This window comes from Petaurus breviceps, unplaced genomic scaffold (assembly GCF_028583685.1).
Source record: "Petaurus breviceps papuanus isolate PSGF00001 unplaced genomic scaffold, PetGlider_PUasm1.0 207, whole genome shotgun sequence".
Classification (NCBI taxonomy): Eukaryota; Metazoa; Chordata; class Mammalia; order Diprotodontia; family Petauridae; genus Petaurus; species Petaurus breviceps.
The window spans coordinates 29,634,172-29,662,128 of record NW_027185850.1 but is presented as its reverse complement, the minus strand read 5'-3'; the positions used below and the strand labels follow the sequence as shown (position 1 = coordinate 29,662,128).

The 27,957-nt window shown below is 39.2% G+C and overlaps 2 protein-coding genes across 5 annotated transcripts in view; one reads left to right on the top strand and one right to left on the bottom strand.

Moving 5' to 3' along the window:
- Nucleotides 1-27,957, top strand: part of LOC138165029 (nuclear autoantigenic sperm protein-like) — a 570,370-nt gene that overhangs the window by 202,329 nt on the left and 340,084 nt on the right. The gene's annotated exons all lie outside the window — the stretch shown is intronic.
- LOC138165024 (vasculin-like protein 1) overlaps nt 1-27,957 on the bottom strand; it is an 80,738-nt gene that overhangs the window by 38,976 nt on the left and 13,805 nt on the right. For 2 of the 4 annotated variants that reach the window (XM_069093087.1, XM_069093088.1), the window contains exons 2-4: nt 10,348-11,341; nt 9,721-9,838; nt 4,232-4,267 (exon numbers count right to left, since the gene is read on the bottom strand). In XM_069093087.1, coding sequence (XP_068949188.1) covers nt 4,232-4,267; nt 9,721-9,780 — 96 coding nt within the window. In that variant the 5' untranslated portion in view covers nt 9,781-9,838; nt 10,348-11,341. Of the gene's footprint in view, nt 1-4,231; nt 4,268-9,720; nt 9,839-10,347; nt 11,342-22,717; nt 22,858-27,957 lie in introns of all 4 variants that reach the window. The other 2 variants (XM_069093089.1, XM_069093090.1) reach the window with 2 other exon arrangements.

Genomic DNA, 27,957 nt, shown 5'->3' with positions numbered 1-27,957 from the left:
TCCCCACATCAAGAAAAAAGTAATGCAAGAAGTCATAAGGAAAAAATTCAAGTACCATGGAGGAACAATAATAATGATGATGACAGCTAATACTTACATACTGTTTACTATGTGCCAGGCACTGTGCTAAGCATGTTACAATTATTAACTCATTTGATCTTCACAACGGAGGTTGTGGGAGGTGGGTGCTATATATCCCCATTTTACAGATGAGGAAACTGAGACAAGAGGTTAAATGAATTGACCAGGGTTACATAGTAAGTGCCAGATTTAAATTCAGGTCTTCCTGACTCTAGGCCTGGCACTCTATCCTCTATGTCACTTAGCTGATCCCAAAATCATGCTAGATTAGCAGTCAGTATAATAAAGAAATGGAGAGCGTGGCATAAAATTCCAGAAGGCAAAGGATCTAGGCTTACAACCAATAATTATCTATCCATCAAGACTAAGTATGATTCTACAGGGGGGAAAAAAAACCCGGTCCTTTAAAGAAATAGAAGACTTTCAAGCATTTCTGATTTAAAGACTAGAGTTGAGCAGTCATACAAACATATCCAACATACAAACACAAGAATCAAGAGAACCAAGAAAAGGTAAACGTTAAGTGAACAATCATAAGGAACTAAAATAAGGTTTGGGCCAGGAAAGACGAAACATTTATCCCCTCAGAGTTCTACCACCATGAAGGTTCATGGAAGAAGTTTTGTTGTGCTTGGAAGATGTCAGAAGAAAGGGAAGGTGGGGAGGGAGATGAAGAATGGGAAAATAATCTCACATAAATGGGGTGCTGTAATGGAAATGCAAATTTAAAGATCTTCCCTGCCCCTAGGCTAAAGTGCACCTGGAGCCTGGGGTGGGAAGCTTGTTTTTCAGTAGATACTTCTTGATTGGCCAGTGGGTCCAGAAGGTTGTTACATTCTCTGAGCCAGGAGAAGGCTATATAAGCCCTGATGTGTAGCTTTGTTTTGGGGCTCACTTTGAGAAGTGTTCTGTGATTTGATATGGATTCTGGGAAGCCGTTGTCCTGAGCCCCCCGGCTTTGAAGAAACCCAGATGTTGACTGGGTATGGATTTAATGGTTGGACAGTTTGAAATCTGTCTACTAGATCTGTTTCTGTCTTGATAATTCTGTCTGTGTACTTTGAAGTTCGGGGTGCTGACCTTTTCCCCTGAACAAGGTAAATGATATATGTCTGACTGATTAAAGTAAGCTTGTTAACCCATTTTGAGTTGCTTTAACAAAGCAGATCTAAGAACCTGTATTGGCAGCAAACCCTGAGGATGCTTGGGGTGCTTGCTGCTACAGGTGCACAGGGAAGAGTTTACATTTGAGGAGGCCACAGGGGAAAGGTGGGGCAGGAAACACCTGAACCTCCCTCTCATATGAAATGGTTAAAAGAAGGAAGAATAAAACACACTCATTCACCACTTAGTACAGAAACTGTTCTTACCCAACAGGGAAGAAGAGAAAGGGAGAGAGGGTTAAGAAGGAGGGCAGATTAAGGCAGGAAGTAATAAGAAAGAAAATAGACTCATAAAGAAGGTACAGGAGAAAAAAAAAAGATAACTGGGATGAAGGGAAATATACAGTAATTTATAACCATGAAAGTCTGAAGTAATTGATTCTGTGTCATTTTAGAATAGACTCTTGTTTTGTATTACCACCCCATTTTGCATGATTATTCAGAACACCTTTCTATGTCTTTGATTTGAGCTCAGGAATTCAGTTTTCCCTCTGAGTTAAAGTTCTAATTAATGGGAAAAACGGTTATCTTCAGCTCCTGGGAAAATACCAAGACATCCTGTGTTAAGTGCGAAAGCTCCAAGAGATATGCTGTTCATCCTTGCCTTTCCTTGCACAATTAAGGCAGCTCTAATCTTCTTAACAAACCCTCCTAGGAGGGAGGGAATCTGCCATCCCTGGTCCACTAACAACATCCTTATGATGCAGATGGGTCCCATCAATCAATCAATCAATCATTCCTTAACAACACAAATGTAAACAATCATGTTGTCCCTACCCCCATGGTGCTATTTACCCTACTAACAATTGCAGTGTCTTCCCCACCTACTCAATTCTGTATCCCCCCAAACTATATTAAGGCTGGTGAGCCCTACCCTTTGGGACTTGGGTCACTGAGAGAGGCCACTGACCCAATTTATTGGTTACTGCTAACCTAACTAATAAATCGATCATGCTTAGAACACTAGATTAGAAATTAGAATCCAACAATATGCTATTTATAAAAAATAAATTGGAGTAGAAAGTATACACAGAGTTAAAATAAAGTAGTAGAGCAGAATTTATCTTGCTTCAGCTGAGTAAAAAAGGGAAAGGTAGCCATTACGATCTCAGAGAAAGCAAAAGCAAAATCAGATATAAATAAAAGAGGAAAGCAGGGAAACTACATTTTGCTAAGTCACTCCAGACAATGAATCAATGCAACATGTATGCAAATAATAATGTTACATTTAAATTCTTAAAGGAAAAAGTAAATTAATTACGTGGAAGAAATAGACAGTCAATCTAAAATAGTGGGGGACCTCAACTTATCCCTTCTCAGACCTAAACTGAAACAAAAAATAAACAAGAAATTGAATAGAATTTTAGAAAAGTTAGATATGATATACCTCTAGAGAATACTGAATGGGAACAGAAAGGAATATGCCTATTTTTCAGCTATTCAGGGTACCTCTACAAAAGCTGTCCACGTATTAGGGCATAATAACCTCTCAAACAAAAGCAGAAAAGCAAAAATATCATAATTTTTTTTTACCAACATTACACGTAATAAAAGGCTAAAAGATTTTTTAAAAAAAGATTAAAAATTAAATGGAAACTAAGTTAATTAAAAAAAGTAGATCAAAGAATAAATCATAGAAACAATTATTAAAGATAGTAACAAAAATGAAAAGGTACCAAAATTTCTGGGAAGCAGCTAAAGCAACATTTAAGGGAAAACTGTTATCTTTAAATGCTTTCATCAATAAAAAAGAGAAGGATCTGATGAAGGAATTAGGGATGCAACTAACCCCCCCCCCCGAAAAACCAAAAAATCAAAAATCCCCAATAAAACAGCAAAATAGAAACCTGAAAATTAAAGAAGATAAATAAAACTGCAAGCGAAAAATCAAGTGAGTTAATAAAAATTAGAAGCTTTTTTTGGGGAGGAGGAGAGGAGACAGAAAATTGTTAACAAAGTAGATAAGCCATTAGATAAGTTGATTTTTTTGAAAAAAGAGTTACAAATTGCCAATATCAAAAACGAAAAAAGGTCAATTCACAACTAATGAAGAAATAAAAGAAATTAACAGCTATTGTGCCCAACTATACAAAGAGTTCTTGCTTTATGTAAAGATTATTCTGCAGACCTCTATATAAAGTTATTTTTATATAATGTCAATTTGCCTGGAAAGAAGGGAAGGGAACTGCCCTGAACACCTGTGGAAAGGGCTGGCACACAGTGAGAAAGGACAGCAGGAGGAGGCGGGGACCAGTCACATGGGGACCTGGCCCAAACGAAGAAGAACAAGAAGCTGGGGGCAAGATACATGGGGGCTAGACATGGACACAGACAAGAGAGGACAGGCAACATCTGGAGGCCAGGGACAGACACTCAGTACCCAAGCACAGCCAGATGGAAGGGAGAAATGCAAGAAGAACTGACATGTAGGCAGGTAGATGCTCAAGCCGTAAAGGTCTCCTCTCTGACTGGAGGTCTCAAGCCAAGCACCTAATCCTCCTACAGTGGCAATTTTTGCTTTCACTGGGAGGGTTTTTTGCTTATTTGTTTATTTTTGGGGGGGGTGGAGTGAAGGAGGTGAAATATAGTGTGGAGGAGTGAAGCACAGAGCAGAGGAAAGTGGGGCAAGAGTGGAGAAAGAACACACAGTACATAGGTGTTTTTTTGCAATGCAGAAATTTTCAAAATGTTTTCTGTAAAAAGTCAAATGTGCAGAATACAAATTTACATAAAGCCAGAACTGTATGTACGTCAAACTGACAATCTAAATAAAATAGATAAAAATTTACAAAAATAGAAATTATCCAGATTAACACACAAGAAATGGAGTACTAAATAACCCTATCTTAGAAAAAGAAATTGAACAAACCATAAATAAACCCCAAAAGAAAAGTCCTAAAGACCAGCAAATTCTACCAAATATTTTAAAAAACAATTCCAATGCTACATAAACTATTTGAAAAAATAGGAAAAGAAAGAGATCTTACCAAATTCCTTCTATGACACAAATATGGTCTTGATACCTAAACCAGGGAGTCAAAACAGAGAAAGAAAACTATAGACCAGAGGTGTCAATCTCTTGGACTGTAAAACTTCCAAGTACAGCCTGAACCAGATTAAAATGTGATTGGAAAATGTTTAACAAAATAAATAAAAATACAACAGAACACGGATAGTGTTAATTTGTAGTTTCTAATTTGTAGTATCTAAGTCAATAAGTGGCCTACAGGGATCCATTTCCATGTGAGTTTGATACTACTAGAGACCAATATCCCTAAAGAATATTGCTATAAAATTATGAATAAAATGTCAACAAGGAGAATGCAGCTATATCACAAAGATAATATATACCAAGCTGCATTTATAGCAGGAATATAGGGCCAATTCAATTATCAGCAAAATTATAAACATAACTGACCATATTAATAACAAAAACAACAAAATCTTACGATTATATGTCAAAAGATATAGAAAAAGTTCCTGGGAAGATATGATATGAATTCCTGTTAAAAACATTAGAAAGTATATGAATAAACAGAGTCTTCCTTAAAATAAGTAATATCTAAAACCAGGGAGAATGGTATGAAGAATGGGAAGGATAGAACAATAATGGCTAACAAGTGGAATGAAAACTCAAATAAGGAGAGAATATGAGGGTATCTAGCCTCCCTCTATGAATTTCTGTCACCCATCTTTTTGGAGATATTGAAAGAACTTGTAAAATGTGACTGATAAAGCACTGCACATTTTTTAAAGACTCGGGAGAACAGAAGTATCACAGGCTAGAAAAAAAAGAACTATCCCAATTTTCAAAGAAAGGTAACAGTGAAAACCGGAAACTTTAAGTGAGTTTTGACTTGGGTTTCAAATTTGAGAACATAATGAAGGGATATTTCTGAACATCTCAAAAGGTACAGCAGCAGTCAAGATTTAGTCTGGTCTCATCAAGAACAGGGCAAACTTGTTAAAAACAAACAAAAAACTGGGGCAGCTAGTTGGCACAGTGAATAGAGCACTGGTCCTGGAGTCAGGAGGACCTGAGTTCAAATCTGGCCTCAGATACTTAACACTGATTAGTTGTGTGACCTTAGGCAAGTCACTTAACCCCAACTTCCCTGCCCTCCCCCCTCCAAAAAGCAAAAAAACCCCAAACAGATTAATCTTATTCTTTTACAGATAGTATTAACATACTAAGTATATCTATCAAGTGAATGATACAGTTATAAGTGACTTAGATGTGCAGAAAACATCCCATAAATTCCTATTTATTGCTGTATAGAAGATAAAGAAATGTGGGCAAGATGGCAGTAAAGCCAAGTAGGTTCATAAAAAACTGACTCAAAGAGTAATACTGGTCATCAATGTGAACTTGGAGAGATTTACTGAAGGGCCTTCGTGCTGGCTCAGATCTAGTCATTCTTGTTATCAACTGGGACAAAGACCTACATAGCATACTTTTAATACTTGAAGATGACAAAAAATTGGAAAAGAGAGGCAACATGTTGAGCCATTCACTCATAATCCTAAAATATCTCAATGGACTGCAGCTATGTGCCAAAATTTAAAATCTGTTAAAGATTTTACAAATTGATGCTTTTATGTCAATTTCTTTTTTGATTATATTTCTCCCCTCTCCTTCAACGACAGAACCGTCTTTTCTAATAGATGATTTAAAAAAGAGAAAAAATCGTAGCAAAACCAAGTTTTATAACAATAACAAAATTTAAGAGGAAATAGAAAAGTAAATCTCATTAAAAATAAGTATAAAATTCATTAAGTATTGAGGAGATCATCTACCAAGGCACATCAAAACTTAAAGAAATAGTTACAAAACAATCTTTAAAGAAATGACTTAAAAAATTAGAGGGATATTCATTGCTTGGGCTTAGGTCACTCTAATACAACAAAAATCATAAACCCTAAATTAACGTATAGCTTTAGAGCTATAACAAGAACCAAAGAAAGCAGGGTTACAGAGGTAGAGAAAATGCATGTAGAAAAACAACAAATGGATCTAGAATGAAGGGAAAAATGGACAAAAAAAGGATAAGAATGAAAGTAAAATGGCATTTTCAGAACTTAAATTATCCTATAAAGTTGTAGTCATTAAAACAATCTGATACTGGTAAAAAAACAACAACCACCCAGAAAAGTAGAACAGGCAGCTAGAAGGCATGGTGGACAGATAATTGAAACTGGAATCAGGAAGAAGTGAGTTCAAATTCAGTCTCTGACATTTACTAGTAGTATGACCCTGGGCAAGTCTAGAACAAGCAAAACTGAGTTAAAATCTGGCCTCAGACACTTACTATAAATGTGACCTGGGGCAAATCCCTTAATCTCTATTTGCCAAAATCCAGTGGAGAAGGAAATGGATACTTCAGTGTCTTTGCCAAGAAAACCTCATGGTATAACATGGTCTTCCTTTCTGTTCCTTTTCCATAGCGTCTGATAAAAAAGGGCTCTTTACCAAAGCCAATCCCACTCTACATGCCTTTGATTACCTTTGATATTTTGCCTTTTCTAATAGATGGCATCCTTAACCAACCCTCCTTCTCTCTCACCTTTAATCTCTCCTGGTCCCTTCCCTACTGCCTACAAAGATGTTCCAGCCTTCCCCATTCTTAAAAAAAATCTTTACTAGACTTTCCACTAGAACATCCCCACAAGCTCATTTTGTATCTCTCCTCTTTCTCAGTCAAATTCCTTAAAACTGTATTTCCTCTCCTCTTAACTTGTTTCTCAACTGTTTGCAGTCTAAAAACCTTCCCCTCCAAATAATTGTTTTTATCTTTCACTTCTGAAAAGGACCAATGACATCACGCGCATGAAGTGGATTTAAGTGAGGCAGAGCTGCATAAGTTGTCAGCTTCACTCTCTCTTTCAAAGTCACTGAAGTCCAGTGGCAGGACAAAAGGTGAGATGACTAACGATGGCCCAGGATGTAGTGGATGACCTAGGAGTCTCTTCAATGTCTGACCAAGTTCTAGGAGCACCACAGCGCCTGCTTCAGCTGCCTTCATGGACACTGGATCAAGTTGTTCTCATATGCCCACTCCACCGGGGAAGTCTTCACATACTTGTGATAAGATATTCCCCCAACTCACTGATGTGTTTGAAGCCTGTTAGTTACTCTCAGCCTGGTTTAGCCCGTCTGCTGAGACACTTTTACCTGGTTGTGGCTGCTGTACATGCTACAGCTTCCTGGAGCCACAGGTAAGAATTGGGACAGGTGGACACCAAAGGTGGATGGGCAGCCCAGAAAAAGGGGCTGGTGAGCCCTCACACAAGATGTGCTGGTCCTCCCTGAACACTCCCCTACCCCCAATTACTGAGGATTACTAAACTGCTGCATCTGAGGGTCTTTTGGAAATTCTAATCTTTCTCAATTTACCAGATCCATTTAATACTGTTCACCATACCCTGTTCTCCGAGTCTCTCCTCTCTGGGTTTTCGTGATACTACCTCTAGTTTGCCTTCTACCTCTCTGACTGTTCCTTTTACTGGGTCATTCATTGTCTTCCCCCTAACTGATAAAGTACCTCAAGGTTCTGTCCTAGGCTCTCATCTCTTTTCCTTGTACATTCTTTCTGCTATTATCTCTATGTAGACGATGCCCAAATTTATAGATCCAGTCAGTCTCTCTTTTGAGATTCAGTTCCCGATCATTAATTGCTTATTAGACATTTCAAAAGGAATTCATTATTTCCCACCCTCCACCTTACATCTCCCTCTTCCTAATTTCCCTATGTCCTTCGAGGGCACCAATCCTTCTAGTAGCCCAAGTTTGTAAAACCTGTATCATCCTGGACTTCTCACTTTCCCTCATCCCACAGGTCTAACCAGTTGCCAATCCCTGTCTCCCTCCACAACATTTCTTTTCTTTTTTTTTTGTGGCTTCTTGGAGGGCAACTGGGGTTAAGTGACTTGCCCATGGTCACATGGCTATTTTTTTGTGTTAAGTGTCTGAGACCGGATCCGAATCCAGGTCCTCCTGATTCCAGGGCTGGTGCTCTATTCACTGCACCACCTTAGCCGCCCCTCCACAACATTTCTTACATTCTGACCCCTCCTCTCCATTCACATAGCGACCACTTTGGGCCCTCATCAGCTCATATCTAGATAATGATGATGATGATGACTAGCATTTATATAATACCTGAAGGTTTGGAAAAATGTTTTTCATATATGTCATTCTATCTTTACAACCACCTTGGGAGGTAGATGCTGTTATTATCCTCATTTTATAGATGAGAAAACAAAGGCACAGTGTGGTTCAGTGACTTGCCCAGGGTCACATAACTGGTAAGTGTCTGAGGCTGGTTTTGAACCTAGGTCTCCCTGACGACAGGCCTGGCCCTTTCTCCACTACAGCACCTAGATGCCTAACTTCAAGCAACAGCTCCCTAAATAATTTCCCTGCTTGAGATCTGTCCTATTTCATTCCACCCTACACTGTTGCCAAAGTTCCTTAACCATAGCTCTATGTTATTCCCCCACTAAATCAATTCCACTGGCTCCCTATTGACTCCAGGATCAAACATAAAACTTGCTCTGCTGAGCTCTTCCCTGGACACTGCCCTCTTTCTCACAATCTAGGATGCTGCCCTTCTGGCCTTCTCCCTGATACATAACACTATGGCTGCCTCTGGTCCCCAAGTCTCTGCTCCAGTTGTTCCTCCATTTCTAGAATGCACCCTGTCCTTAACTCCTCTTTGGAGCCCCCCCCCCCAAGATGCAGCTCAAGGGGCGGCCAGGTGGCGCAGTGAGTAAGAGCACCGGCCCCAGAGTCAGGAGACCTGGAATCAGTTCTGGACTCAGATACTCGGCACCCACACAAAAATAACTGGCCGTGTAACCTTGAGCAAGTTACTTAACCCTGATTGCTTTAAAAAAAAAAAAAAGATGCAGCTCAAGACCAGTTTCTGTACAAAGTTTTTCCTAATGCTAATTCTTGTGATCTTCCCTAAATACCTTTTATTTAACTAATGTTGCATATATTTGTATTTATTCACTTCATACATGTCATATGTTTACATGTGTAATTGTCTTCCCCATTAGAATGCAATCCCCCTACAAGTAAAAACTGTTTCATTCTCTGTAACTGTGTGTACAACACACTACCAAGCATTAAGTAGATATTAACAAATACGTGTTTAAATACATGTTTAGTGACTGAATCCCTAGACTATTTTGGTTTTTCTGGCTGCTCCATCACCTGGCTGACTCAAATTGAGCTTGTAGTACACTGAGACCCCCAGATCTTTTCCAGAAAAAATGCTATCTAACTAGGCTCCCCCTATCTTGTATTAGTGAAGTAAGTTTTTGTACCCATTCACAATAATAGTGTGAAATCTTATGAAATGTAAACAGAGTAGAAAAAAAAAGTAAATCTGATTAGTGTTGAGTTTATAATTTAGTTAAGGGGAGGGAGAATTAAAATTTGCCTTTAGAGACTAGGGAATAAGAATTGTACCTTAGCTGACTGTGGTGTGGAGAAATTAAGCCAAGCAGGGACGAAGTCATGCTGCGCCATTTAGGTCCAGTGTCTCTCTTCAGCAAGGTGAGGAGGCATCAAACCTCATGGCCAGGATCTGACAAAGAGAGACAAACAAGGCAAACATCCCTTAGGCCTGCCAGGCTCTGGAAACGTGGAAGGAAGATAAACATTTCTCAAGGGTTCCTTGTGAATACTAGAAGAATAAGCAGAGGAACCCTAATTCTTCCCTGGAAATGGGTTTGGTGCTCAGATGTGTAGATTTAATTGTAAGGTTGATGCTGCAGACACGAGACTAAAGCATATGACTTGTCAAAATGTGCAGTATGTCAGGATTAAGACTGATGCTAAACTAAAAAAAAAAAAAAAATTCCCAGGAATACAGGGACAGCTTAATCAAGTAGAAGGCTCTGCTTCCTGTTGCCATCAATGTCCTTCAGGATCTTCCAGTATCTTTCCCTGGAGAGACGTGTACAATCTGCGGCCTGTTACTCGAGCCCTGCCTGCAGATACATTAATGCTGCCTCCCAATCTGGACACCCATTTGCACATGCACATCCACAGGCTTTTTTTTTTTAAAGAGTCAAGGACATGGAGAATATTTACCCCAGAGTGTAACCTCTGCGGTCCTGGTCCTCCAACTCCGTATGCTTGGTCCAGCTGGGTCTTCCACGTTATCCTTCTGTCAAGAGGGTCTGGGGTGGCCTGGGCAGCAGCACGCCTACGTGAGGCACCAAAAGCCACGCCCTGTGCTGACCAGCCCTCTGCACCCTCAGTTGCTCATTTTAAACTACTCTGTTTCTCACACTTACCCAAATAAAGGGGGGAGGGGGAGGGGGGGAACAGAAAAAAGTGTCTGGTTACATTTAAAAAAAAGGGAGGGGGGAACCACACACCTCTGGTTCAGCTCATTCACCTGCCTTCAGAGTGGGCACTATGTTGTTGCTGAAGCAGATAGTACATTAGGATCTAGGGAGTTGGTACCAATGCTATTCATAGCAAGGCCATGGCTAGCAAGACAAATGTGGTCATGTGTTAGCAAAGGTAAGTGGCAGAGGAAAAATAAAAAGCTAAATTAATAGAAAACTGTGAACTTGGAGAGTCAACTCAATTGAGAAACATCCACATGAGAGTGCATTTAAAATATTAATTTCATTATCCCTAATCATACAGCTGCTAAAAAAGCGTATGTGTGTATGTGCGTGTCTACTGTAGCCTTAAGATCTTGGGACTGCCTTGGAGCAGAAACAATCTGGCAGAAATCTGCTTTGTTTTGTGAAGATTCTGGACAACACACTTGTGTTCAATGCTAGACTGGGAGTGGAATGCTTCCAGAGGTATCGTCTACTTCTTCAATGTTGACCATTTATAAAGTGAAAACAAAATTAAAACCCTGAAATCTAGGGAAGAAAAAGTTTCCTAAGTGATGTTTTCTTCTCTTCAATTAGAGATTTTTGTCATTCCTCCTGGCCAACACTGGAAGCACGGTCAGGAGGCAGGCTGAGAATGCTTCTACTGCAACAAGGTAGAGTTTGCTTCTTGTATCCAGTGCATTTCCATCACCAACCAATCTTCAAAACAGCCACAGAACTCAACTGGTCTAGAAACAAAGATGAGACAGAAAACAAAACTTATACAAAAGAATTACAACTCATTTAAGCTACAGCATCATAAGTAGGAGTATAGTGAAAATGACTCAAACAAGGGGTTGCAAATCAAGACTCCTCAGCTTTGTTTCTGGTTTAGACATTTGCTGTTATCAAAATTATGCTTTATCAAAAAGTAAGAATTACAAAATTCTATGTAGAGGGGCAGCTAGGTGGCGCAATGAATAGAGCACCAGCCCTGGAGTCAGGAGGACCTGAGTTCAAATCTGACCTCAGAAACTTTACACTTACTAGTCGTGTGACCTTGGGCAAGTCACTTAATCCCAACTGCTCTGCATTCCCCCCCTCCAAAAAAGCAAAAATAAAAACAAAACTCTATGCAGAGTTAGTTATATCAACTACATATTTATTAAGCACCTACCACATGCAGAGTATTGTACTAGTCTGAGGTAGATATAATAAGAAATAAAATGAGCTTGCTGTGCTCTACATGACAGAGTTCAACAAGGAGAGGTGGCATATATGTCCTCAATTCTCCAAGGATCTATGATTTTGTCAATAGATACTGTACTCCATCTCCTCATTCCAAATACTCCATCTACACCTTTGATGATGGCCTGCAGAGCTGCTGTGACCAAATTATATTTTACAGCCAAACTGGTAGTAATCCTTCTGAAATCAGCTAAATCAGGTTACAGATGGACAAATGGATATATAGCAATCTGGAACTCAAAGTCATTCCAAGTTGGCAGGACCTGCTGGCAGAGCTATTGAGAACTCAGGGTTACCTCCATACCACAATGAAGCAATGGAGAGACCTGAATGGAAACATATGCCAAAGTCTCTAGAATTCAAAATAAGAAATAAGTGCAAATGAATTGGATCTGACTGGATGGCTCTTCCCAGAAGACTGTCCAAGTCAGTCATATCTCATTCTTTTCTTCACTCAGGGTATGTTTGTCTCCCTGCCCCTTTCAGCTTCCTTTTATGTGCTGTCTTTCTTTATTAGGATGTAAGCTCCTTGAAGCCAGAGGCTGTTTATCCTTCTACTTGTATTTCCAGCACTTAGCACAGTACCTTACATAGTAAGCCTTTAAAGAATGCTGATTGAGGCACTCTAATGCACTGCTGGTGGAGCTATGAAAAATCTGGAGAACAGTTTGGAATGATACCCAAAGGACTATAAAATTGTGCATACTCTGACTCAGCAATATTACTACCACTGGGTCTATATCCTAAAGAGATCAAAGAAGGGAGGACCTATATGTAAAAAAAAATATTTATAGCAGTTCTCTTTGTTGTGGCAAAGAATTGGAAATTAAGGAGATAGGAGATACCCATTAACTGGGGAAAGGCTAAACAAGTGCTGTCCACAATTGTGATAGAGTACTACTTTGGTATAAGAAATGATCAAAGGGGCAACTAGGTGGTGCAGTGAATAGAGCACTAGCCCTGCAGTCAGGAGGATCTGAGTTCAAATCCGGCCTCAGACACAACACAAAAACTAGCTGTGTGACCTTGGGCAAGTCACTTAACCACAATTGCTCTACGAGGAGGAGGAGGTGGAGGAGGAGGAGGAGGAGGAGGAGGAAGAGGAAGAGGAAGAGGAAGAAGAAGAAGAAGAAGAAGAAGAAGAAGAAGAGGAAGAGGAGGAGGAGGAGGAGGAGGAGGAGGAGGAGGAGAATTAGTTCAGGAAAACCTGGTAAGACTTGTATGAACTGATGAATCCTAAAGTGAGCAGAACTAGGAGAATGTTGTATACAGTAACAGTAATACTGTAAAGATAATCAACTATGAAAGACTTAGCAATTCTGATCAATATAATGATCCATGACAGTTCCAAAAGGCTCATGATGAAAAATACTATCCATCTCGAGAGATGTGATGAATTCCGAGTACATATTGAAACAGATTTTCTTTTTACTTATCTTCACTCCCAACTTCATATATAGAAAGGGTATAGTATTTCTTAACTTGTCAATGGGTGAGGGATAGGGTGGATAAAGAGGATTTGGAATTGGAAAAAAAATTTTTCATTGACTATTACTACTAGGTAGCATTTATATAACCCTTCAAGGTTGGCCAACCTCTTTATGTATCATCTCATTTTACTGGCATTAGCTGTGGGGTGGTTGGTGGGGAGGCTATTATCATCCCCACTTCACAGATGAGGAATCTTGGAGTGGGGAGGTAAAGTTACTTGTCCAGGGTGACACATCTAGTGATTAAGGTGAAATTTGAACCCAGGTGTTCTGGACTCCCAAGTCCAGGGCTCTCTCCACTGAGGCACCAAGTTATCTGACAGATACAGTGATGGTAGGAAAGCTCTGGGGAGGGAGACAACATTTCTGGGTGAGTAGTTGAAGAGTATCGTAATAACTGGAGTTAGACTCTGAAGAAGAATGGGCACCATTTCATTGGGTTTGAGAGGAGGGGGTGTGGGGCAGTTTCCTAATAGGAGGGAAAGGAATAGTTGAAGAGCAGCTGTTTGGCACATACCTGTGGAGCACTAAATAGTTCAGTCTGCCTTTGGTAAAGCAGATGAAGAAGGGACATAGTGTGAGAAAAAGGAAAAAGTTAAAGGATCCCATGGTTGAAGAGCTCCCTGCCCAGGGGCTCTCCTAGAAACTCCTTTTAAGGACAGCCTTATGTCCTTCCTCTTCCCCACTTTTCAACTCCCTTCTTTGTGATGACTTCTCCCATTATAACTTAAATGACATGCCTCTCCTAGGGCAAGGACCATCTCTCTAATTTACTTGTTCCCCAGTACTTAAAATGACTTTTGACTGACAGCAATTATAACTGATTTATTTATGCAGCACTTAAGATTTACAACATGCTTTTAATATGTATCATGAATCACTGAACCATCTCAAATTTGGTACCACAGGTATCACTGTGCCTTCCCATTTCACTTTTTAAAAAATTACTGCTGGGGGCAGCTAGGTGGTGCAGTGAAGAGCACTGGCATTGGAGTCGGGAGGACTAGAGTCCAACTGTGACCTCAGACACTTAACACAAAACTAGCTGTGTGACCTTGGGCAAGTCACTTAATCCCAACTGCCCTGCCTTTTCCCCGCCCCCCAAATTACTGCTGGAACTCAGAAATCATCCGGTCCAACTCTCCTTTCTACCCTTTCCTTAATAGCACTCCCCTCCACACAGACAATTCTTAAGACCTCCAAAACTCCTATCTTAGCACTGAACAAACAGACCAAAGCAGGTGAAGTATATCTGTTTTGTCCATAACCACATAGCTAGGAAGTGTCAGAGGCAAATTCTGAACCTAGGCCTATTATTACTTACTCAAAGCCAGGACTCTATCTCCACTAAATCATGATCTACAACTTACATTTTCATATTGATTTCTGGCTGGCAAAGGGCTTTCCTCACAATAATCCTTGCTGTGTAAATATTATCATCCCCGTTTACATTTGAGTAAACTGAGGTCTAGAAAGGTCAAGCAACTTATTCAAGACTACTCAATTCCTAAATGTGGGATCTGAAGTCAGGTGTTTCAAATCCCAGCGCAGCACTCTGTTCACTATACTGTAGTTTCCCAATTATTGTACCATGGGCTCCTGCAGGGCAAGAGAATTATTTTAAGGTGTTTGGCAATATCTAAGTGTAGCAAGTATTATATTTTTTATTGTGTTTGCTTGAAAAAAATATGCATATATTAACAGTGGGGTTTTATGCTAATGATTTTCTATTTTTTGGTACTTTATTCATCCTTAACACGGACCTGTCGGTAACAATTATTTAAAACTCATCTTTGCATCAAAGCACCAGGCTGACTTTATTCTGAATACCTACAATTGTTTGATAAAGCAATTAAGAACTTGGGCTTCTTTTTTGTACTGAAATCTAAACTGAAGCCAGCTTGACAGGGAACCAGATCAAACTCCAACCTCTACAAGTTGCAAAACAGCACAAGTCACCTCTTTATAACCCATCATAATAAATGAGTGTAAGTAAGGTGAATTTTAGTGTCCATAAAGTGGATTTTAGTGCGTGTAAAATGAAGTTTTTGTTATTATCTCTTAGACTTCAGTTTCCCAGGATCCATAGCCATAACAATCTCTTATTCCCAAGTATTAGATATGAGTTCCCACAATTATGGCTCAAAACTTTTCCATCACACTTGTGTAACATTACATAATGATAAATAATATAAACATCCACTGTGACTGCGCAGTGAGATACAGGGATGGGGTGATATAAACTTGTAAGGTTATTGCTGGCAATATGCATTCTTTCTGTTGCCCCTATAAAACAAGTGGTCAGTGGTCAGTGAATGGGGAATCTTAGGGTTGCATGCACAAATGCTGTGCATACCTTGATTGGCCCCCGTCAAGGCTTGGGGGGAATCTATGTATGCCTCAACTGGCCCCCATCGAGGCTTGAGGGGATTTAGAGGATGCACAAATTGTGCCTGTCTCGAACTGACCCCATCAAGACCCCCATGGAGACATAGGGGTGGCTGCCCCTCCTCGCCAGCCCCTGTGAGAAGGGAATGATTAGGGAATGCTGTAGGAGTTTGTCTTCCCATTATAAGTAACCTCTTCTGAGAAAACTAGACTAAAGTAAGATTATTAATCCCTTCTTGGTGCCTTTTCCCATCTGGCCCGATCAAGAGTGAACCTGTGTTAGCAGCCCTCCTGTGTGCTGTTTGTCTTACAATGAACAAACATTTTCTAAGGCCTGACTTTCTCACACACATATATATTCAAATGAGAAAATATTTGCAACGTGCTTAGTACAGCTCCTGGTACAAAGCAGGGACTTAATAAATGCTTGCTCCTTTTCCCCTCTTCCCCTCATTTTAAAGTATCAATGAATCCATAGCAGCTTTCTGTTATGAACTCGCTAACGTATATTAATAGCATAATCGATAACACATAGGTTTGACCCCCCCCCCAAAAATGTGTGGAATCATCCTATTCTACTAATGGCCTGCCATTATGGAATGTACTTAATATCCACCTGAGTTTAGATATTATCAACAGACACAGTAGAGCCACTGAAGATATCTGGAAGAGGGAAGTAAGGCAATGAAATTTTGGAAAAATGCATTACAAAAACCTGTGTGACCTTTAAATTATAACTTTCTATGAATATTTTAATTTCTTCATTAGCAACCAAATATTTGTAGTATCTTAAAGGATGCCTTATCTGGCATCTCAGAGAATGCAAGCTCATATGATCATGGGATCTGCCACTCTTCTTTTAGGGGGAAGTCTGCAAAAAAAGGGCTGAATTCTACATAATTTGGTGGGGTGAGGTTACAGTATGGCCACCACTACTTAAGAGAAAACAAATCATATATTGGGGATTACTTAAATAAATTAAAAGTTTTAAGTTGACTTGAAACAAGGATAGAGATCACATAAAAAAAATTCTCATGCTTGGTAGTAAGTTTTTAACATGCTTTCTTTTATTTTTTGGAGGGGGTAAGGTAGGGCAATTGGAGTTAAGTGACTTGCCCAAGGTCACATGGCAAGTTTTTGTGTTAAGTGTCTGAGGCCAAATTTGAACTCAGGTCCTCCTGACTCCAGGGAGGGTGCTCTATTCACTTTAACATTCTTTCTTCACAACATGAGACCATGTGGCAAGTCAATATGTCCTAGGTCAGGAGGAAAGGCTCCAGTTAGCAGCACAGAGGATGATGGAGAACATTCTGGCCCTTTGCTTTGGGGGTAGATCTCCCTGACATGGGTATCCTTTCTTCACTAAGTCATATTCTGGGAACACCCTCCCTCCCCAAAGATGCTGACCTGACCTTCATAGGACAGTCATGGGCTTCCCAGTGCTGTCCTCCATTTCAGGGCCAGCCTCATGCCTTGAGTGGTATACAATAGGGTACTGTTATGGAGACCCTTTGTTAGGTCTGTAGCTGGAGGCTGGACAACTGTTTCCAAACACCAATAAAGCTCATCACACCTAGATTCCTCTGTCATTTCAATTTAAACAGTCCCCTCCATGTTTCTCTTAATTGCCAAATCTCATGGTCTTTTCTCATCCTTCTTGGCTTCTCTGCAAACTTTGACACCATGGACCCTGTCTCCTCTCTGGGTTTTCCTGACACTGCTCTCTCCTGTTTTCTTTCCTGCCTGTCTAACTGCTCCTTAGTTTCTTTTGCTGGTTGTACCACTTCATTTATGCCAAGTCTACTAACCATGGGTGTCTCCCAAGGCTGCTCTGTGTGCCCTGTTCTTCTGCCTCTATACTATCACACTTGATCTCATCCCTTGCTAGGGATTCAGTTTTCACCTCTATAAAGATGGTTCCCAGATCTCCATATCCCACCCTATTATCTCTTCTCAACTCCAGTCTCACATCACCAATTTCTTCCAGGACAACTTGAACTGGATGTCCCACAAGTTCAAACTCAACATGTTCAAAACTGAACTAATTATCTTTTCCAAAAAAAAAACCCTTTCCTCTTCTCAAATTTCCTATTAACGTCCTTCTTGCCAGTCACCCAGGCTTGCAACTTTGGTGCCATCCTCGACCGCTGTTCACTTTCACTCTCCCACACACCCAAGTATGTTGTCAAGTCTTATTTCTACCTTTACAACGTTTCTTGTTTACATCCCCCCTTCTCTTCCCTGATACTGCCATCACCTTGGTGTAGGTCCCCATCATCTCACATCGGTACTCTTTCAATAAGCCTTCTATCTGGGTTTTCCTGCCTCAAGTCTCTCCCCATGACAATCCATCCTCCACTTAGATGCCAAAGTGATTTTTCCTAAAGATCAAATCGTGTCCCTCCCCCTTATTGGTAAACTCTGGGGGTTTCTTATTATATCTGAGAGCAAATAAAAAATGTGCTGTTGGGCATTTAAAGCCCTTTATAACCTGGTCCCTTTCCTACTGGTTCTAGTCTTTTCACAACCTCCCTTCCCTGCACACTCTCAGACCCAGTGAAACTGGCTCTCCCTTGGAGGATGCTTCATCTCCCAAGTCCACACCTTTTCACTAGTTCCTCCCCAGGATGGCACTGCTTCCCCTTCTTCCGTATACCCTCTAGCTTCCTTTAAGACTCGGCTCAACATTGACCTTCTGCAGGAAACTTTTCCTGTTGCCCACACTGCTACTGCCTTCCTTCTGAGAGAATGTCTAATTTACTTTATAGATCATATATGTAAATAGTTACTTTCAAGGGTCTCCATTAGCCTGTGAATGCCTTGAGGACAGATAGGATACCTACTAAGTGCTTGATCAACACCTGGCTGACTTATCTCTATGGCATTTCTCTCATAACAATCTTTTAAGGAACTTGATCCAGAGACTCAGCCTCCTGAGAAGTGAGCTGACAGAAAGACTATGTCTATGTTGCAGCTGGACAGCTATTCAATGAGAAAGCTTCAGCTCTAAGAATGTATAAAAAAGGTACTGTGCCAAGCATAGAGAATACAAATACAAGCAAGCAAGACAATCTTTTGGCCATAGGAGCTTACAATCTAATAGGGGAAGACAACACACAAAAGGAAGCTCAAATGGGGTGGAGTTTCATGTCCTACAAGGTTTCGAAATGTCTGGGAAGTGAGCTGGTAGCCTGATTCTGGGCATGGCAAGGTGAAAATTCTCCTCTTAGAATACAGTGATTAAGGGTTTATTCTGGGAGGGTGATGAGGAGGATGGCCAGAGTGCAAATGCATGGTTTGGAAATCCCTAGGATTTTCTAGAGCCAATTGGATTCTGTTGGCCTTCTCCCAAATCACTGTTAATCTATCATTCTTGATAAATCTGTAAAGTTGTTCAGGAAAACAATCAGAAAGTATTCAAATCCTACTGCCAGCTTTGATGTGGCAGAAGGTTGTGGAAGACAAAAAGAAGGAAACTGTGAATGTGAAAGGAATTTGTGAAGGCCAGAGATCAAAACTGGAGAGGAGAAATATGAGGACAAAAACTGAGGAAAAGTCAAAACAATCTTCAAGTCCAGATTCTACTTTCAGCCTCTGTGAGAGGCTAAAGAGGGGGAAGCAAGAGAGAAAAGAAGACCATAAACCAAATAATAGCAGAAATAAATAGCAAAGGCAAATTGAGGGGGTTGGACTTGTGAAAAAGACTGAATATGGAGGGAAGAGAAGTTGAAAATAAAAAAAAGAAAAGGGAACCCCCCCCCTCAAAGTAAAAGGACTAAGGAGTTAGACCAGAAGACTCAAGATAGAAAGAAAATGAACCACAGAAATGATATCCACATAAATATCATCAATCTAAATTAATTGCCACCAAGACACCAAAGGAGTCCAGCAAACTTACTTGTCAAATAGAGAGATGGTCATCAAAAATAATATCAGGTGGGGCGGCCAGGTAGCACAGCAAGTAAGAGCACAGGCTCCAGTGTTGAGAAGACCTGGAGATCGAATCCCGGGCTCAGACACTTAGCACCCACCCAGAAACACCTGGCCGTGTAACCTTGAGCAAGTTACTTAACCCCAATTGCTTAGGGGCGGCCAGGTGGCTCAGCGAGTAAGAGCACCGGCTCCAGTGTCGGGATGACCTGGATCAAATCCGGGCTCAGATACTCAGCACCACACCCAGAAATAACTGGCCGTGTAACCTTGAGCAAGTTACTTAACCCTGATTGCTTTAAAAAAAAAAATAATGTCAGGTTCAAATATAAACTCATCTAGAAATTCTTACAAGGAAGGATGATGGGCAATGATAAACAGTATCAGTTTTATAAGGCACAGAGAAATAACTGATGGTAAAACCAAATTAAAGAATATTTGGCAAGATATCCATTGAGCCATTACCAAAGTAATTTCAAAGACAAAAATGGAAGGATTATAAACAGGAGAAAAAAATGGGAGAGATCTGCAAAAAACTTTTCTATGTGAATAGCAAGTGGAATCATCCCTGGACCCTAAATCCCAGTCCTAGATGTGTTCATAGGAGGTAGAAAAAGAGAGGCACTAAAGAGAATAAGGACAGTAAAAGCAGCCTAAAAGGACCCAAGTACCTATGCTATGGGTGACCCAATTGTGAGAGCACTGAGGGATAAACAGACATACAAGGTATCTAAAGAAGGGGAAGCTACCAAAGAAGTGGAAAAATAGAGTATATACCAAAATAATGCCAAAATGAGAGCAACTGAGAAAATACCAATAACTAATGAATGATACGTGCCTACTCTCTTATCTATACAAAATCTTTTGAACAGAAGTCTTTCATGCATGAATTAAGGGAATCCTGGATGAGGGTATTAGGAGGGAACAGGCAGGTTTTTGTAAATGACAGTAAGCAATGGAGCACACCTTTACCAATACCACAATTAACTGAAAGATGTAAAAAAAAATCTTACTATGCTTACTATTTGTTGATTGTGAAAACGCATTTGATTTAGTGGAACAAAATACCACCTAACAGACTCTTTTAAAATAAATTGTCATCTCTTATCCACACAGCAAAATTATTCAAGATTTTTTAGAAGGCATAACAGAATAATCTTGTTTAAAAACCCTCTGATAAGAAACATCAGGCTAAGCATAAAATAAAACATATGCCTGCTAAATGTATTTGCTGCAACTGTAATGGAAGGGGATCCGATCCTGTGGATAGTGAGGCCATTGAGATGCTCCTATTATAATCAATCCCTCAGACACTGAAGAGACTCCTTCCTAAAGAGATCTATAATCAGTCAAAATGGTTTCACCTGTCTAAACCACTTTATCAACATGTCCTCTAAAATTGGGGTTGGTCACTGCACTGAACACAGTTCTTAAGCCACTTAAAGTTATTTGTCTTTTCGATGTTATTGCCATTACATACGCTGTTCTCTTGGTTCTGCTCACTTCAGTCAGCATCATTTTTTACAAGGTTTTCAGAGAGTTGTCTTAAACTGCTGAAAAAAAAGGCTCTTTTAAAATAAAAAGTATTAGGGGAGGAAAACTGTCATGTATGTTAAATTAGGTCTCATAGAAGGTGACTGCGATGAAGGAAGACTAGAAATTGAGATAACCAGTTCACAGGAGACAAAATCCAAGGAAAGAATCAGTAGTAAAACTTACAGTTTAATACATTTAATACATTTTAATACATTTATACACAAATGCTCAATGTTTAAGAAAAATGCAAGAAGAGTCAGAACTAATATAAGGAGATAAATTTGATCACTGAAATGCAGTGGTTGGTAGGTTGGTGGGATAAAACTCATGAATACACTATGCATGGCTCTGGATGGATACATTATTCAAAAGAAAAAAAATTGGTCAAAGGGAAGAGAAAAGAAGGTGGACTGACATCGTATACTAAGATGCATTCATACAAGGGAGGAATGTGGGTAGGTGTAGGGGGGAAAGCATGCTGGAGAACATTAAGATGAAAATCAAGGGAAGGAGAAACAGAAATTGCTTTGTCACCCTTGGGGAACAACACATACATAAGTGAGCAATCAACAAGATTGTTGTAAATTTAAATTTTCTTTATTATGAATTTAATAAACAAATATAAACAGTGCAATACTCCAAGAATAATGGAAAAGGAGGACTGTATATGATACTGTGAACTTTTCTTATTTATACTCTCTTCCCCTCCCATATAGCTTGGGGCTTTCTGTGTAATTAAACTTAGTGTGGACCTAAAGATTGTTGTGTTCCCTTCTGAACTTTATTCTGCTCTCTTCTATTTGTTTTTTTTTTAAGTAATTCATTGACTCTCTTTTCTTGTAACAAATATAGTTAATGCAAAACAAGTGCTAAAAATGTGTCTCCTGCCTCTTGAGTCTAGCACCTTTTCACCAAGAAATGGGAAGAATGATTCCTCCCCCTCCTTTTCTTATTAATGGTCCGTGACCCACATTGTAGCTGCTGCATGGCAGCTCTATGGGGTAGAGTAGCCTCCAAAGAATAAAAAAGTATTATCATACAAAGGGCAATAGAGAGGCACATGGGGGTAGGGGTAGGGGTTGAGCAGGTCACATCACATAACCAATTAGTTGCTATGAAGAGGAGTAACAAGAATGAAAAATGTCATCAAGGAATTACATGATAGGAACTGATAAGCTGGTCGTGTGACCAATGTGACACATGACAAGTAGACAGCGTACTCCACTGGCATCCCAGAAGCAAACAAGAAAGGCCTTAAGACTGTTGGGACTGACCCTCTATGAACTTATGCGAGAACTGCACAGGTTGGGCAGGCACAGATGGGTTGCAATCTGCATTACCAGAGAGAACTAACAGAGACACGAGGGCAAAGATCCATTCAAGTATTTCTGAATTACCTAAATGTTCCAGCTTCTAAATTGGATAGTACTTGCAAACAGACATAGTATTGCCTGTATTCAGGCACAGATTACTAAGAGACAGTTCTGTTTTTACCAAATAAATAAAGTAGAAGAAAGATGGATACTGTCTGACCTGTAAGTTCAGTGCTCCAGATAAGCATGCATCCTACTGAGAACTGCACAAGAAGAAGGTGGACTGGGTTGTATGAAGGTCTAGAGAGAGGAACACTGTCACTTGTCTCCACTTCTGAAACAGCAATATTTATTGGGCATCTATAAAGCTCAGAGAGACAGAACATCAGGATCTTAAAGGAATTAGTAAGATAAAATCCTCAGGTATCAATAAAGAAAGGGATGCATAGTAGGCTCAGCACACTTGCAACCTGATCAAAAATGATAATGTCCTTTGTGCTCCCTGTCTCTTGTGCTAATGAGGACCTGTAAAACCAGAAAAGGAGGTAGCCTTGTCATACATCAAGGTATGGGACCTGGTGAAAGCTCTTCCCTCCTCCCATCAGACTCTTTCAAAGCATAGTTTAAATTTCACCTCTTTCAAGAGGCCCTTCCTCATTGCCCTAGTTAGGGCTTATTCTGCCTCCTACACTGAAATTACTTTGTATATATTATTGCTCATTAATTTTCAATTGTGGTCGACTGTGAGACCATTTGGGGTATTTCTTGGCAAAGATAATTGGAGTGGTTTGCTATTTCCTTATCCTGCTCATTTTACAGAGGAGGCAAATAGGGTGAAGTGACTTGCCCAGGGTCCCACAGCTAGTAAGTGTCTGAGGCTGGATTTGAACTCAGGAAGATGAGTTTTCCTGACTCATAGCCCAGCATTTGTGCACTATGGCATCATCTTGTCACCTCCTACTATGTATATATTTTATATTCATTCATGTACATGCTATTTTCCCTATTAGAATATCAGCTCTTTGAAAACAGGAATTTGGTTTTGTTTTTTTAAACTATATCTTCAATGTCTTCCATATAATCAGTTCTTAATAAGATGCTGGTTTCATTTATTACTCATCTCATTTGACCAAAAGATAAAGAGGTGAATGGTACACTGATTTACCAATGTCCACAACTATGCCTATAGCCCAAACCTCTTTCTCCTAAATTCCTCTCCTTTGAATGCTCAATAGGCTACTCAAAATAAACATATTTAGAATGAAACTCATTCTGTTTTCCACCAACTCCTCCCCTCTTCAAAAGTTCCATGTTTCTTTTGGGGGACCACCATCCATCAGTTTCTCATCTTCATTTTTCCTACTCCCTCCCTCTAGTCACACAGCCTCTACCCTATTTCAGGAGCCTCTAACCTCTAACCTTGGCTACTGAGATGGTCTCCCAAGGAGACTCTTTTTTTTCAGTCTTTTGTCTCTCCAAGCTACCTAACTGGATACAGATTTACTGCATGTTACTCCTCTATACAAAAAAATATTCAGTGGCTCCCTTCTACCTCTTAGACAAAAAACCTTAGTATGGCATTTAAATAAAGCCTTCTCTGCTATGGTACCTACTAAATCACAGACAAAATTAATTTAATTACAGGACAAAGACAGCAATATTATAGTGGTAGGAGATTTTCTTGTCCCTCTGTTTTAGATAGTCGAATAGAAAGATAAACCAAAGGGAAAATACAGAATTGGACAAACTAGAGCTAACAGATTTATAGCATCTTGTAAATAGATATTTACAAGAATACAATATTTACAAGATAAAGAATATAAACACCAGGGTGGCTAGGTGGCACAGTGAATAGAGCACCGGCCCTGGAGTAAGGAGGACCTGAGTTCAAATCTAGCCTCAGACACTTACTAGCCGATTGACCCTGGGAAAGTCACTTAACCTCAACTGCCCTGCCTTCCCCCCTCCACAAAAAAAATTATATATATATATATAAAAACACCACATGGAACTTAAAAAAAAAAAAACACCGCACTGATAGGATACTGCAAATAAATGTAAAAAGACAGAAATAGTAAATATGTCCTTTACAGACCATAAAACAGTAAGAATGGTCATCAGTTGACAGGACATAAACAAAAGACACAGACCCATTGCTGCATGGCAATGAGACATGGAGTAAAGTAGCTTCCAAAGAATTAAAAATTATTACCATACAAAGGGCAATATAGAGACACATAGGGGCAGGGGTGAGGGTTGAGAAGAACACAACAATGAAATCCTAAATAATGGGTATGTCAAAGGAAAAAAATAACAGAAAACAATAATTATGCAAAAGAAAATGACAATGTGACAAGAACATACTAAAATTTGTGAAATTTGTGGGATGTAGATAAAGAAGTCTTTAGGGAAAAAACAGCAAAAAAAACCCCATATATTAAAACAGGAGAGTATTAATGAACTGGATTTGTAGTTAAAATATTACAAAATCAACAAGTAAACACGACTAAAAAAGCCTTATTATCGGCTAGGTGCCACAGTGAGTAAAGCACAGCCCTGGAGTCAGGAGGACCCGAGTTCGGTTCAGGCCTCAGACACTTAACACCCACACAAAAAAACTAGCTGTGTAACCTTGGGCAAGCTACTTAACCCCAACTGCCATCCAAAAGGCAAAAAAAAAAGAAAAAAAAAAGCCTTATTATACAGTCATATGAAAACAAAACAAGAAAAGAGATAGAGGAATACCTTCAAAAATATACAAAATAATCAAAAGACCAAATAAACATCTTAAATAATTCAATCTTAGAAAAGAAACAGAACTAGCTGTACAGAAACTACCAAAGGAAAAACTCTTGGTTCTGGTGGATTAATAGGAAAATTCTATCAAAACTGTAAAGAATGGGGCGGCTAGGTGGCACAGTGAATAGAGCACCGGCCCTGGAGTCAGGAGGACCTGAGTTCAAATCCGGCCTCAGACACTTTAATGTAAAATTAGCCATGTGATCTTGGGCAAGTCACTTAACCTCAGCTGCCCTAACCTTTCCCCCTCCAAAAAAAAAAAACCCCAACTTTAAAGAACTATAACAATACAATACAAATTATTCTCAAAAAATGAGAAAGAAAGCACTCAACCAAATTCCTTTTATGAGATAAATAATAGGGGATATAAACCAAGGAAGGATAAGGCACAGAAAAACCACAGACCAACATCATTAATGAATAACTGATTAAAAAATTTTAAGTAAAATTCTATCAGATTATAGCGATTCCTCCAAGAAATCATTCATTTTGACCAAGTTGGATTTATATCAGGGAAGCAAGGATGGTTCAATATTAGGAAAACAATCAATATAATTAAAGCCAAAATACAGCTAGACACATGACTATCTCAATAAATGCAGAGAAAGTCTATGACAAAGTACAACATATTCATTAGTATAGGCACAGAAGGACCTTTTAAAAACTCATGCAAAGTATTTGGGAATACAAAATACTCGTATAGATTAAATGACGAAGAGTTCCTCAGAGAAGTAAAAAACAGCTTAAACAGCTGGGGAAATTTTTGGTACTTGTGGCTGGGGTAAGGCCACAGAAAAAAATGACAATACCAAAAAAGCTGATTTAGTTTTAATGTTATAAAAAATCAAATTATCAAAAGTATAATTTATGGAATTTGATAAAATGTATTTGGAAAAATAAAATGTCAAATATCAAGGGAAACAGTGAAAAAGAGGCAGGATGAAAGAGGACCACTATATCCAGACTTCAAGGGATATTATAGAAACAGCAGTCATAAAAACCATTTGGTACTGGTTAAAAAATGGAGAGGTAGATCAAAAGAACTAAAACTGACCTAAATAAAAGAGATTCAGAAACAATGGAACTCAATAACCCAGTGCTCAATAAATTGGAAAATGAGGCAGCTAGGTGGTACAGTAGATAGAGCATTTGGTCCCAGAGTCAGGAGGACCTGAGCTCAAATCCAACCTCAGACACTTACTAGCTGGGTGACGCTGGGCAAGTCACTTAAACCCAACCGCCTATCCCTCAACAAATAAAATGAAATAAAAATAAATTGGAAAACAAATTATTTAGCAAAGAACTCCTTATTTGTTTAAAAACTGATGGAAATACTGGAAAGTAGTCTGGCAAAAATTAGCCTTGGACCAACATCTCATGCCATATCACACAATAAATTAAAAATGAATATATGTCCTTAATATTAAAGATCATACTATGTAAAAAATTAAGATCATCTATATAACTTTCACAACTATGGATAGAAGATGAAACATGGGATACAGGCAATTACAAATGATAAAATGAATAACTTCCATCATATGAAACTGAAAGACTTCTGCACAAACAAAATTAATGCATCTAGGTTTAGAAGAAAATTCAATGGAAAAAAAACCAGGATTTTTTTAAAAAGGGATTAGGAGTAGACCAATACCTCACACTCTATACCTAGAAAAGGTCCAAATGGATACATCGCTTAGACAAAGAGATGATAACAAATGAGAAGATAAAAGAAGAAATTACTTTTCAGATATATGGATGGGGGGAGAGTTCATGACCAACTAAGCAAAAGAATCAAATAAGGTAAAATAAACAATTTTGATTATAGGAAATAAAAGTTTTTGTACAGTCTCATGTAATTAAAACTAGAAAGGAAATGGGCAAATGGGGGAAATTCTTTGCAGCTGGTTTCTCTGATAAAGTGACATCTGCAGGAAAAATATTACCTAAGGCAGAGCTCTTTGTCTGCCTTTAAGAACTTTAATGTGTCTAATTTATTCAGTCAAGGCCCAAAAAAAGAAGGCCATGAAACACGTGATGTGCCACGCATAGTGCTTAGTATGGGGGATACCAAGGTAAAAACAGTCCCTGCTCTCAAGGAACTCAGTCTAATGAGGGTGAGAAAACAATATATATAAATGGTTCTGCACAAACAAGTCACACAGTGGAGAGACTAGAGATCCTGAGAGAAGGCACTGAAGACTAAGGAGAACCTGTACAAAGGGTGGGACTTTAGCTGAGACATGAAAGAGGCCAGGAGGCAGAGATGAGGAGGGTTCAAAATGTAAAGGCTCTAATTATTAGAAACAACAGCTACAGAAATAAGCACTTGTATCAGTTTAATATTTCAGATAAGCACAAAGATGGGTTGAAATGTATACCCTGGTTTGTAGGTTTTGTGTTGTTATATGATGCCACACACGATTTACACAGTTATCTTTGATGATTCTTCAGGACATACATATACATACATACATATATATACATACATATATATATATATATAAAAACACCAGTGTAGGTGGATTATTAAGTACTTGAAGCAGGACCTGGAACAGTTCTGATTCAACAAAAAGTTTTTTGGCTCAAGTGATCACTTGTCCCTGTGGAGAGCTGAATACATCCTTGGCTTCTTTACGGTGAAGTTACAGGGACAGTTAG